The 13,843-nt window shown below is 42.0% G+C and overlaps 1 protein-coding gene across 7 annotated transcripts in view; it reads left to right on the plus strand.

Moving 5' to 3' along the window:
• Positions 1–5,120, plus strand: part of PIEZO2 (piezo type mechanosensitive ion channel component 2) — a 317,797-nt gene extending 312,677 nt beyond the window's left edge. For all 7 annotated transcript variants that reach the window (XM_068932155.1, XM_068932160.1, XM_068932156.1 and 4 more), the window contains 3 exons: positions 398–477; positions 1,623–1,803; positions 2,760–5,120. In XM_068932155.1, the coding sequence (XP_068788256.1) occupies positions 398–477; positions 1,623–1,803; positions 2,760–3,012 (514 nt within the window). In that variant the 3' untranslated portion in view covers positions 3,013–5,120. The remainder of the gene's footprint in view (positions 1–397; positions 478–1,622; positions 1,804–2,759) is intronic.
• Positions 5,121–13,843: the final 8,723 nt, after the last annotated feature.

The raw sequence follows: 13,843 nt of genomic DNA on the forward strand, positions 1-13,843 counted from the left end.
GTAATACATGTTCTCGCTACATTTTTTTTTAACTTTATTTACCACTGGTGATATGTTGTCTTTTTTTGTGCCGCTTGTATAGCTTACTATAAAAGCAGCTTTGCTAAAAAGAGGCACAAAATATAAATTCTACATTCCTTGCAACTGCACGTGCCCCAGGTATGTAGGATTCATGGCATGTGAATGGGGACATTGTGGATGGAGCTCCATGGTGAAGTATTGACAGGACATAGTTAATCCAGCTAACTTTCATATGTGACATCTGAACACTGTAAAGTAATAGCTTCCACGAACTTACACCAGAGTTACTGGGATTTGTGTATAGCCCCATTAGGTATTTCTGGATTATTTTAGAGGTATAAAAATATGAAATATTTGCTTTCTCATTTTTTTCCAGTACATTAGAGACAGTGTACCCGTACTACATTAAGGCTCCTAGTGATTCTCTGGCAAAGCCCATAAAGCAGCTATTGACAGGTATGTATCCAGCCCATGGAAAAAAGGGTGTGGTTGAAGGAGTGCAACACAGCACTCGACTTGCACATTCACTGAGTCCTTATAGGGCTTCTGTGGCTGAAATACACTTGTTTCTACCTAACGTCTGCAAACTTGGGAAGAGAAGACATGGTAGAGTACATGGCAGAAGATGCGTCTGGGTGTATTTTAACTTTGCATTTAATAGTAAGGTCGCTCAAGATGAAGCCCTGCTGTTCACCTTCAAGTCTTTTTTCTGAGGAACTACTTTCCCATGTCTTCTTAGGAAACAATGACAAGTTTCTCTTCTGTGCATCTCCTTAGTGGTTTACAACAAATAATACTCAGTAGTGCTGCATTTCTGAAAACTACTTTCCCTAGCTCATCAACTTGAAAAATGACACCGAATGACTTTTTTTTTAGCTATTCCTTCCTCACTGGTTACAGATAATCCAGTTTAGATAAATCCTTGGATTTCAAACTTCTATCATGCATCCAGAATGCATTTAGAAACTCATATACATACAAAATACATGCACACATATGTACATATACATATATGAAAAACACACTGGGTTGGAAGAGAGTGTAGGAACAAATCCTCACCTGAGAACACTTTGCTCAGCAGAGGTTAAAGTTGGTTTTTGGGCTTTTTCTTGAGCACTATGTAGTGCAGTAATGTTCCAGGTTGAGTAAGTGTGATTAGATTAATTGCAAACAGTAATTCTTGAGGCTGGCTCTGACTTTATGTTTAGCAAGAAGTTTCTGTTGCCTCACTATCATTAGTCAGGTTCTGTCCTAGAGAACTCTTAATTTGGGATGCTTCAAAAGGACTTCAGTGTATACACTGCTAACATATGGTCCCCAGAAATCAGAAGCACCAGAGGTCAGCCCCTTATATGTGGTAAGGTATACATAATAGTATAGTACACTTTACATGATATAAAAAAATAACATCTTTTATACCAAGAAATAAATGATTTTCAGGGCAGTTTCACTTAGGCACATGGAAGCTGACCACTGTCTCTCCAAATTAAATGATATGTGTACATTCCTTCATCTCTTTGTCGTGCAAATGATCCAAGTATCTCATTCAAGTTTGACTTGCAATTCTTGGTACATGTGTTAATGTTTCCTTTTTCCAATAGACTGCAGATGGGAAAACATTACTGTTTCCCTGGTCAAAAATGTGTCTGATGAGGGAGTTCGTGAGTGGTGGGTTTTGAATCAGCTTGGGAAAAGATATAAAACATCTGAAGAGAGTCTTGAACTCTTTGTATTCAGTGATAAAGTCAGTCCTCCAAGCCTTGGATTCTTGGCCGGTTATGGGTAAGAAGGAATCTTTACATAAAATTAAAGTAATGTAGATGAGATAGAACTGTAGAACTAGAGGGGACTTTATTTGCTGTGTTTAGTGGGGGTGGTGGAGGGGGGGTGGTGGTATTTCTTTATTGTTGTTGTAATGTTTGAGAAGACCTCAGAAAAGACCCCCCCTCAGAAAGGGGTTTTGTAGTAGTTTCAAATTCATGTCTATTTTGGATACCTATAGAAGACTTCATCTTTATAGGGAATGGTCACCTCCTTACCTGCTCTTCATTGGAAAAAGGCAGTAGCATAGAAGATACACCTGCAAAGTGCCCTTCACACTTCTAGCTTATAAAACCAAATTTTATATTAAAGTAAAACCATTGAAAATAGTTCAATTGCAGGTCCAATTCTGTCCAGTTTTTGCCCCTTCCTCATCTCATGCACCTAGCCAGCACTCTAGGTATGATGCAGTTATGGAATATAGCTCCACAGACAGAAAAGCAGGAGATCTTTCCTCCTCAAGGGGTGTGCCCTCCTGGCATAGCTATGGAGAACTTCCCATATGAGAATTCTCAAGGGGGGGTCAAGTAAGGGTTAGTCTGTCACCAGCTGCACATACTTTAATAAAAAACATTAGATATGATATCTGACAGGCCGCTTGCCTTTAGTAGCCAACGGTTGGGAGATTTCCCATTGTGTTCTCTAAGCTGTAGCCGGCAGGATGAAAGGCCATCATCAGTGACTGGTGTTAAATCATATGAACCAGTGGCCTCAGTTGTTCATGTTCCCAGTTTTCTGTGGTGTTTTAAGAGACCTTATTTCCCCCTGTCCTGTAGCACAGCAAAAACAGGACCCTAATTAGAAGTTAATATACACTCAGCTGAAAGACTAAAACTAACTATATAGATGAGCTCCCCTGCACTTGTCTGACCCTTTGTCAAGGTATGGTTTGAACTCTTTCCTTTCTTACTTTTCAGTATCATGGGACTTTACGCCTCGGTTGTCCTGGTGATAGGGAAGTTTGTCCGTGAATTTTTCAGTGGGATCTCTCACTCCATCATGTTTGAGGAGCTGCCCAATGTAGACCGAATCTTGAAGTTGTGTACTGACATTTTCTTAGTGCGAGAGACTGGAGAACTGGAACTGGAAGAAGATCTGTATGCCAAGCTAATATTCCTGTATCGCTCACCAGAGACTATGATCAAGTGGACTAGGGAAAAAACTAATTGATCTCTTTGGTGTTACACTGCGAATCAAGTTGATTTCATCTGAATTTTAAAGAAAAAAAGCACAATATTCTCTTAAGAGCTAAGCCTTTTATAGTTAGGTAGCAAAGGTTTTTCACTGATGGATTCCTGGAAGCTACGACCTTAGGAGTCCATGCTGCCTTTCAAATTAAGGATCAACAGTGAAGAAGGTTGGATGATTTGCTATTTTTAAAGTGCCACTCCTGTAAAATCTGGGGACTGCTTTGTAATTTAATCAACAAAAAATTTGCATCCTTGTCTGGCTAATTTGATTTTCCAGATGATAATTACCCTTAAAGAGAGAAGAAAGGAAGGAGTGAACCCACAGATGACTCCAGTGTACCTTCTTCACCTTTTCTGGAGCCATACAGTTTGGATTGTGCAATATGCTGTTGTACATCACTGACTTTCAAGCTACAGTAATGGGACGCTGACTAGCCTTCAGGACACCCAAGACACAGGGCCGTAGTGGGAGCTGAAGACGTTCTAGCCATTCCCATTTGTAGAAGAGCAGAGGTTTTGATGTACAAAGGACACTGTGGACAAGCCTCTGTTAGCAAAAAGAAAACAAGCAACAATCTCTTTAAATGCCTTATTTTATTTGTACAGTCATAGAAGACATTTCCACCAAACATCAATGACTTTTCTCAGGAAAAAAAAAAAAAACAACTGAAACTTGACACTCTGTCAAGGATAACTAATGGCTAGAATAATTATGGGGAAATATTGGGCTGTTCTGCTGGGCCATTTTCTCCAAAGTTACTGCTTTCCACTAGATGAGAAAAGAAGGTCAATTCAATGACATAAGGAGCTACTTCATTTCTTATAACCCTTTAAAGACTGAATAGTGTGTGCTTCTCTCTGCTCCCCATGACATGCTTTTTCCCATTTCGATGATTTAAGGCAACTGTTGTTTTGCTATTAGCTAATATTCTTCCAGTGTTTCAGGTATACAAAAATGTTTACATATTCCAAGTCACATTTTTACATCCAAGACGGGTTTTTTTTAAGTTCCCAAATATAGACATACATATGAGCTTGAAAGATGGCCTTTTTCTTAAATTACTATTATTAGTGACACAAATGGCTCATTAGAGAACATTGTAGCATGAAAATTTACAATTGCATTGTAGGTTTCATTCCATGTTAAAAAAATATTGAGAAAAAAAATCATTGAGTGGGTAGGGTATGTTAAAAGGGTATACTGTGTAGTTTTGACTCATAATGACTTAAAATAAAGCACATGTTGCAAAGTCATTTTAGAAGTATTTTTTCCTCTGCCTTTTTACATGAAATGGGAAAAGTTTGACGTTCTTCTAATTCTGTGACAAATAAATCACTTTCTCGCAGTTAGCTGCTATTTATTATATGAATGATTAGTTAGTCACCAGAAGGAAAGTAATGCAACATAATTTGCTGGCACATTTTACTGCAGAACTTCATGAAACAGCACAATTCAATGAAGTTACAACATACTCTGCTCAGAGCTTCCATGACAAATGCTGTCACATTCTATACTGTGAAAACCAACATTTTGAGCACTGTAAAGTGCACAAAATAAAAATTGCTTCATCATATTGTAACAATAAAATCAGTCCCTGGAACTCATTGGAAGATAACCTGATCTCCTCCAAAGTGAAATGGAAAGGTGGCTGTTCATACAGCCTGGCAGCAGTCCCCAGCGGAGATGTCTGCTCTGTTTCATCCACAGGAGCAGTGAGTGAGCCTTTCTTGGAAATGAAATACACAGGGCAGCCCTGCCTGACATAGGATCCAACGGGGATGCAATGACCTTTGTGTTTAGATCGATCCTTACCTTCAGAGACTTTAAGGAGAGCAACACTGGAAGGAGGAGTATGAAGGGTGTAATGTATTTCTAAAGCAGAACCATTCTGGCCCCAGTTGGTCATAGCTCCCTGTCTTTAACAGGCACTTACTTTGTGCTGGAAAAAAAAAACAAAAACAATCTATCTGCAGAATGAGCTATACACAGTTCTTTGAACTTTGCAGAAATGTGCTGCTTTTCCTTTCGTGGATCAATCGAGCTTTGAAAATAAAAGTTTTTTTCCTTGCTGTTTTTTTTAAGAACAATCTATAGTCAAATGGGTGGCGTATGGACTGGATAAGTGACTACGACAGGTGGAAAATTGGCTGGGCTGTTGGGCTCAAAGGATGGTGATCAGCAGGATGAAGTCCAGCTGGCAGCTAGTTACTAACGGCATCCCTTAGGGAATCAATATTGAGCTAATGCTGTTTAATGTCTCTATTAATGACCTGAAGCACAGGACAGAGTACACTCTCAGCAAGTTTGTGGACAACACCAAATCCAGGGGGGCGGGGAAGGGAGGAGAGGGTGGTTGATACAGTGAAGAGCAGGATCACCTTTCAAGTGGACCTCAGGATGTTGGAGAAAAGAGCTAGCAGGAGCTTCATGACATTCGACTAAGGCAACTGCAAACTCCTGCATCTGAGGGAGACTAACCCCCATGCAGGAATTCAGGCTGGGCACTAACAGAGTAGGGAGCAGCTTTGGAAAAAAAGGACATGTCGGGGCGGGGGGAAGGCTTTGCACATAAGTCTGCAGTGTGCCTCTGCAGCATACCAGGCTACATTTACGAAACTACAGCCACAGGTCAAGGGAACTGATTAGCCCCATCTATTCAGCACTTGTGAGACCACACCTGGACAACAGTGTCCAGATTTCAGCTCCCCAGTACAAGAAAGGCACTGACATACTGGAGTGAGTCCAGTGGAGGTCTGGAACACACGACCTGCAGAGGCTGACAGAGTTGGGCTTGTTCTGTATTAAAAAGGGAAGTCTAAGCAGAGAGGTTATTGGCATCTTCAACTGCCTAGTGGGAAGGTATGGAGAAGATGGAGCCAGGTTGCAGAGCTGCATGAAGATAGATAGGTCAAGAGGCAGCAGACAAAAGTTGCAGACAAGGAAGAGACTCACTAGGTACATTAACAAATTGTTTTCATCCTGAGAGTAGTCCAGCACTGGAGCAAGTGCCCAGAGAATTTGTGAGATCTTCATCGTTGGAGGTATTCAAAATTGTACAGGCCCTGAGCAACCTGCTGTAACCAGCTGCACTTTACTTGAGAGGTTGGACCTGAAGCCTCCAGAGGGCCCTCCCATCCTGAATTATTCCATATGGTTAGTATTCTGTTAGGGACACGGTGGCTTACTAAGGGGAGTGTATTTGCTGCTGTGAGAACAACCTCCAAAACCGCAGAATAAAGCTGTCACTGAGGTCTGACGTGACAGTACAGTTGTACAGAAATACTTGTACCTGCTGACACACCTTCTTAAGTCCATGTCCAATTTTGAAGGGCTGAGCAGAGCCAATGAAAGGTCCTATTTTTCCTCTCACACTCTTGTTATCAAGTAATAATGTCTCGCAAGATGCTAACATAAGCCTTTTGAATTGAATTGATGGGATTGAATGGACGTTTAGAACATTACTAGATCAGACTTGGAAAGACATCAATCCTCATAGTTATTTTCCCATGCTTTAGGGCTCCTTCCTGTTTTGTTCAATACATGAGTAGATCTTAAGTGGAATAAGCTTAGGTAAGAACAGAAGAAACAACCTTAAAATAAAAGAAATTGTATTTTATAAGCATCAGTGTTTGCACTTTCATTGCAGGATTTAATATTTTCATACTTCCAAAGAAACCACATCCAATACTCTGTGTCATCAGTAATGATTTCATGTACATGGTGTTGTCACAAAAGGCATTTTTCCAACCTATCCCACAGCTTTTGTGAAAAGAAATTGCAAAATTGTTTCTTTTCGTGACTGAACTGTATTGGTAGTCCATAAAACCCACCCTTATGCCACAGAGAATCAGATCACCGAACCTATGCTTTTCTGATCATTCACAAAGTTAAAGGGGGCCAAGCTAACATAAGATGATAATCAGGGACTTGTCCAGTTGTGTGGTCTGGTGGTCTCCATGGCGGTCTCCATGGATGACTGTGCCACAACCTCTCTGTGGTCTGTTTCTGTGCTTAACCATACATTTTCTTTCTCATATCTTACTGGATTTCTTTTGTTGTAGCTTTGTAGCTTGGCAACTTGTCCTTTCACTGTTCACCCCTGAGAAAAGCAGAACGCTGCTTTAGGTAGTGAAAGACCTTAGGCTTCTCTTAGCCTCAGCCTTGGCCTTCTCTACTTCAGGCTAAACAAACCTTAGCCAAAAACTCACTCTTTTGCACTCCAGCTTCCTCATCCCTCTACAAATTGAACCTACAGCTTTCTCAGGGGTCTCCATCCGGGCAAAGCTCACCTATTGCTGCCTGTGTTACACATTGCATGGTTAAACAGGAGACCTAAGACTAAAATGTTGCGTCTACAGCATGATTACTTTCACTTAGAGCAAAGTGCATAAGGCGAAGTAATGAGAAACAGCCCTTTCTCAAAGTTGCCATTTTCCCTGCATGCACATGGCACTGAATGCGCTGGAGACTTTCCTGCAGCTACAGTACTAATCTTAAGGCCTTATCCTTTCTACCTGCGAAGTCACCATGTGTGGAAATATGGCCATCAAGCAGGTTCTCTAGCCGTTATGCTCTGCTGCCCTCATCAGCTGGCCCCAAACAGCAAGTTAACTAGCAGGTAACAATTGCTGTGAGGCCAAACTAAAGGACAAATTTTCACAATGCTAATCACGTTATGGTTACCTAATAGAACCAGCCTGATGCTCACATTCTCCAGAGCACAACGCCACTATTTAGCTGGCATGAAGATTGTTTTCCAGGTGCTTCCACAAGACACAGTAATGCTCCCATGATTATTCAGGAAATGATGGCATAGCCTTTTTCAAGGCCCAAGCCCTGAAGGCGTGTAGCCAGGCATGGAGGAAGAAGAACAAGCCTGGAGAGATCTAATGTTGGTGCATTCACATTGAGTTCTTCACAGATTTGGGTGAATACTTTTCCAGCTGTATTTGGAGCATTTTCCTGAGTGCTTGCACAACTCCTTTATGTAGAAGCTTCACTTTACATGAATTCCATGAGATTGTGAAAGGGTTTCTGATTGTGAAAAAACAAAGCTTTTGAAAGCAGCTCTGCCAAGAAGATCCTGGTGGACACCACGTTGACCATAAGAAAGCAATGTGCCTTTGGGGTGAAGATGGCCATCAGCATCCTGAGCTGTGTTAGGAAAAGCATTGCCTTTCCTAAGGGAAATGATCCTTCCCCTCTGCTCAGCACCGGTGAGACACACCTAGAGTGCGGAGCCCAGTGTTGGGCTCCCCAGGACAAGAGGGACATGGACCTACTGGAGCAAGTCCAGCAAAGGGCACAGAATGACTCACAGGAAATCCCTTCTGAGCACAAGGCAGCACTTCTTCATTGTGAGGGTGGTTGAACGCTGGAACAGTTTGCCCAGCGAGGTTGTGGAGTCTCCGTCCTCGGAGCTATTCAGAACCCAATTGGACATGGTCCTGGGCAACCTGCTGCAGCTAACCCTGCTTAACCAGGGAGGTTTGGACTAGGCAGTTGCCAGAAGTGCCTTCCAAGCCCAACTGTTCTGGGATTCTGTGCTTTTACTTGATTCACACCATTTAGTGTGAATAGTTTTCTTCATACTTGCTCTTTTGCTCATTAGCTGTGAAGCGCTCATTGTCTGTGACGCGCTTGAGTAGGCAGGGGAGCAGCTGCCTGGAAAGTGCTCAATGGCTCAGTTCAGTAAGTATCACTGAGGTGCTGCATCAGTTCAACTGCAACAACCCAACCATGCTGCTCCTGAGCAAATCAGCCTGCTCTCTTACACAAAATCAGATGGCGGAGAGTGGATTTGTCTCTTGGGGCTGCTCCTTGTGAATGTCTGCAGTTTCCCCATGCTTTTGCCATACGTTGTTGTCTAGAGAGTGATCTGTTTATGCCCCATTTTGATTGTCCTGTACAGCAACCAGCATCAGAAGAGAAGAAAGCCAGCATTACTCATAAGCTTGTACCAAGCTTGTACAACACCAAGGTGCTTGAAGTTATCATTCTCTCTTACAGTTAAATAAAGCAAAGCTAACTACACTGTCTGAAAATGGACCATTCTGCAGTTCCTGCTTTAGCCTCAGTCCCACATAGGTAAAGGGCACACAGTTGCTTGGCCAGGAACAAAGCCTGGAGAGGAGCAGAGAGCTTTTCTCATGTTCTGACAACCCACTTTTAAATGGAAGCAACTGCTTTTTTTTTTTTTTTTTTTTAACCCAATTTTCAGATGAGGTTAAAGGTCAGGTAATATTTTTCCTTTAGCTGAAAGAAATGAGATCAGCACTCAGTAGCTAGAGGGGTAAAAGAACATCACAATCATCAGCACAAAGATGACTGAAAACACATCCTTGCCCTGTCCCCTTTCCTAACAAACACAGGTGGCTCCTGTAGCATCAAGCCCTAAATTAAAGCCCATCCATTTTTCAGTACCTACAGGTTTGGCGGCCCTGACTCACTGAAGACTGTTCTGGGTTTTTATTTTCTGCTGCGGTTTCAATTTGTTTCTGTGAGAATAGCTCTTGCAGCGCCATGCTCTGCACTAATAGGGAAGATCTCCTGGACCTGTTCAACAGGAATGGCACAGAATGCATATACAATTTTAAAATGCACCCTACATACTTCAGGCATTATTTTTAAAAAGCCATCAGGAAGATCTGTCAATAATTCAGTATGAAGCTGGGCTTAAAGGGTTGTTAACCCTAGCTCATCCTTAAAGGCCAAGATGGGCTTGCCACAGGAGAAGATGCTACTTTGGGATGAACTTGCGTGGTGCTTGCTGCCACAGCAACATGAACTCAAACCTGGTGACCTCAGAGCCTGCTCATGTCAGGCACGGACAGAGCACAAACTGCCATGCTGGCAGCAGTGCTCCTGTGTTACAGAGCCAAACGAAAAGAGGAAACATCATGGGCTTATTTTTCCCTGTGTCTTCAAAGACAGACAAGAGCTTAAATTAATTCTTTCACCCTTCCCTGGTTTCCACTGAAGAAAAAAAAAATCTTCACTTATCAGAAAGCTTTTCTTACAGAATTAAATTTCTTGGTAGGATCAACCACCAGATAGATTTCTTCAAGCAAAAGCTAAGTCTGTGCACCCAAGACATGGTCGACATGTACCTAAAAATTAGCATTAAAGTTGGCCGCTCCCTTTATCTTTAGGCATTTCAAGAGAAAAATAACATAAAATAAAAACTCCTTCATCTCTTTACTCATTTCCTTTACTACAAAATACATTTGTTCCTCTGAACAACATGCCTGTTGGTTTTCTTTGTCCCAGCCTGCAAATACAGTTACTCCTCTATCATCATCAACAGCCCTAACATAACTTTTCGGAGAACAGGAGGAGAAGCAGATTCCAGTTGAAGTAGGTTCTTCTCAGCCCTACTTAGAAACATGTGTTTGTTGGGGCCGGGGTGGGGGGAGGTTGTTTGTTTGTTTGTTTGCTTTTTACGTCAGCATAAGGACAGCTGCCCTGACAGCACAACTAGTGCAACAACACCAGGAGTCCTAGAAATCCCACTTGCCCAAGTGACAAGGCATATAATTCAGCTGTCAGTGTCTGTGCAACTGGAGAGATTGCATTTTCCACCAAATTGCTAAACTGGTTAACCCCTGTGCAAAGATGTGAGAGTAAAACTGCTGCTGCTCTGCATGGGATTGTGCAGTATTGAAATAGAGCGTTTCCATCCAGGGTGCATCTGAGGGATTTTTGCTCATTTTTTGTTACCTCTTCTTTGAGACCGAGCAAAATGGAGGAAATCCCTGATGTTTTATTGAGAGTCTGAAGGAAGCATGGGCAAAGCAGCCTGTGAGGTTTCAACAGGAAAGGCAGCTTCACAGTTTATTGGCCATGGGAGTAGAAGTTATGAGTACAGTACAGCCCTTCCTTGTTGTGGGGAAGGATTTCCCCTGTAGGTTTTTGTACAGCAGATTAAGAGCTCAGGAGAACACTTAGGACAGACGAAAATGAGCTGGAGGAGAAATAGTATTCAGACTCCTTCAGCGAGGCTACAGCAGTGCTTGAAGCTGATAATGTTCATGGTATGAGAAATCTTGCAGATTTGCCTGAGGGACATGCTGCCGAAATGCAAAGCCACAGAGGCAGTGCCTAAACTCCATTCCTCACCTGGCTTGACAGAGACCTCCCAAGTCCAATCCCACTGAATGCTATTTGTAATAGTTATTAAAAGAAAAATCTAACAAAAATGTTCTTTTACTGTGGAGAAGACTTTAATTCAAAGATGACTGATGAACTTGCACCTGCAAATGCCCCTTCCCTCAGGAATAACTGGGTGACCCCTGGAGGAACCCATGTTTCTTCCGCCCCAATATGCTATAAGCATGCACGCACCTTGCAAACAGCAGAACATATGCCATGGCGCACACTTGCATCTCCGGATGCCAGGAAGCATCTGCTGTTTTAGCAGGTGTCGCACCCCAGAGAGAGTTTGCCACGTGTGCAGCCTCTACTGCTGCATCTTCCCTGGCTCAGCCTGCCCATGGGCCTGCTTCATGCCCGCTGGGGCCTGGGGAAGCACTAGCAGACCTTTCACATCTACTCTTTTGTTTTCAGATAGTAGGAGCTGCTACTCTTTTATTTTAACTTCTCTTTTATTTTCAGATAGCAGCAGTGTGGGCATTAAATGCATGAATACATTAGCATGGACTTTGTGCATCTGTGTGTGCATGTGTGCATATGCAAGTGCCTTCTCTTCTAATTGTGAAGGACTCTTGCTTTAGCTTACATTAATTTTTCAAGCTGCTGCCTCCTGCAGCCTGCGTTTGGATGGAAGAGGAAGCTGCCAGTAGACGCCAACAGTCCCTGCTGACGTGACCATCAGGCTCCTGTAACAATACATTTGGGGAAGGCACATTTGCAAGGTTGTGGCAGCAAGAGTGAGGTAATGCAGTAAAATATTAATGAACCCTTTCAGCTGACACCGTTAAATACACTGTAGAAGCTAAACTTTGGAGGTCAAGAAAGTGTATTAATTACACATTCCTCCAACTATAAAATTCTCCCTCTCTTTTAAACAAGGCTGTTGCGGGGAGGGAAGAAAAAAGTCGAGCTGTAAAACTCATTGCATTTCAGAAGAAAGCACATAGAAGATTTGGACAAAAATTGGATGGGTACCTTCTTTCTTCTAAAAAAAAAAATGAGTTACCATTGTAAAGTGACTGAAAATATCACTGTGGTTGGCTCCCATTACTCTTAGGCTAAGTTTTGATTTGTGAAGGCTTTTGATACAAGTGAATTTGGAAGAGATATTGATTGCACTGACTTAGTGATAAGGCAGCGTGCCTTTTGAGATGTTTGGACCCTGATGAGTATACTAGCTCTAATATACAAATTGAGGGGAAAAAAAAGAAAAAGAAGAAATGTGGAGCTTTTTTAAGTACAGACTTTGGTTCTGAAGGTCTTCTCCAAACAAGCTTCCAGAATTGTTTAGATGACAACATCACTTTTAAAAGAAAGCTTCACAGAACACTTAGTGAAGTGCTGCCCCCTGAAACTTCATTCTAATCTATGTCTCGCAATATCTGATCACCCAGAATGATGCTTGCTATATCTCCAGTGACCTAGGAAGTCCAGTGTCACCATCAAAGAGCTAAAATATACCCTGCCCTCAAAAAGTATCATAAATAAGGATGTGCTTGAGATATTCTAAGCAGAGTATTGGTTGATACACCATGTGACCTGGTCTAAGAAAAGGCAAATGGGATACACACTAATGCTTACACTTATTTTTATTCTCAGTCCATAGCTCACCATCAGCTGAGCATGAGCATGGTGCCCACAGTTGATGGCTTTAGAGATAAGCATGGGTGGAAACACAGATGAAACTGCTTTTGTCTTTCTCATTCCAAGGGGAATGGGAAAAGAAGAAAACAGATTAAGGAACAAATAGATGAGAGAAAGCCTCAAGGAATGCTTCTATCTACTGATTATGTTGCTGTAAAAATATAGAACATGCAAAATAAACAAAGTATGTTACTTAAATCTTCAAAGGGGCACCAAGAGGATGAAAAAATATGGCTTTGACATGGCTTGACTCTGCTTTCTCTCTCCCTTGAATCTAATTAGGGTCATGTGGCATTCACTACTGGGCTCCTTATGCCCCATCATTAAGTCTCACAGGTGGCTGCTATCAGATCCCCTCACTGCTCCCTAAAACTCTGTGCTAGTTTGGGGCTGCCAGAGACCTGGCATTTGGTGGTGCCAAATGAAATGACTGAAGGTCATTTGTGTGAGCAAGGAGGCAAAAATACATTTCAGATGACTTGAATCATCCTTTATGATTTTTATCTGAGCTATTTCTTTCGCCACACTCAGCGCATCTGGTAATCAGCTCATGATGTGTGGACGCAAAACATATCCTGAGCACTTTGCTGATGAAGTACTATTTCTCCTGCTTGTTTTGCCTAGACAGGCTCCACAGCCATTCCTCCAGGACTGAGGATTTATTTCCTCAATAGCTATTTCAACTATTTTCAGCTTAAAAAAAAAAAAATATATATATATATATATATATATATAAAATTTATACATACATACACACACACACACACACACACACACACATACATATATATACACATACATATATATACACATACATATATATATAGTGGTCTTAGTCAGGGTCCAAATGACAGGAAGGGCACTGGTCTCCTTCAGGGTTTCTGACCAACCCTAAATCTGTCGTGGTGCCGCATAAGGTCGTGGATGCTCAGAAACCAGCACTTGTGTTTCTCTTTTCCCTTACTCCAGCCATCTGCTCCCATGGTTGAACTCTGGTGACAGAGCATGGATTTGG

Source organism: Struthio camelus, chromosome 2 (assembly GCF_040807025.1).
Source record: "Struthio camelus isolate bStrCam1 chromosome 2, bStrCam1.hap1, whole genome shotgun sequence".
NCBI classification, from domain to species: Eukaryota; Metazoa; Chordata; class Aves; order Struthioniformes; family Struthionidae; genus Struthio; species Struthio camelus.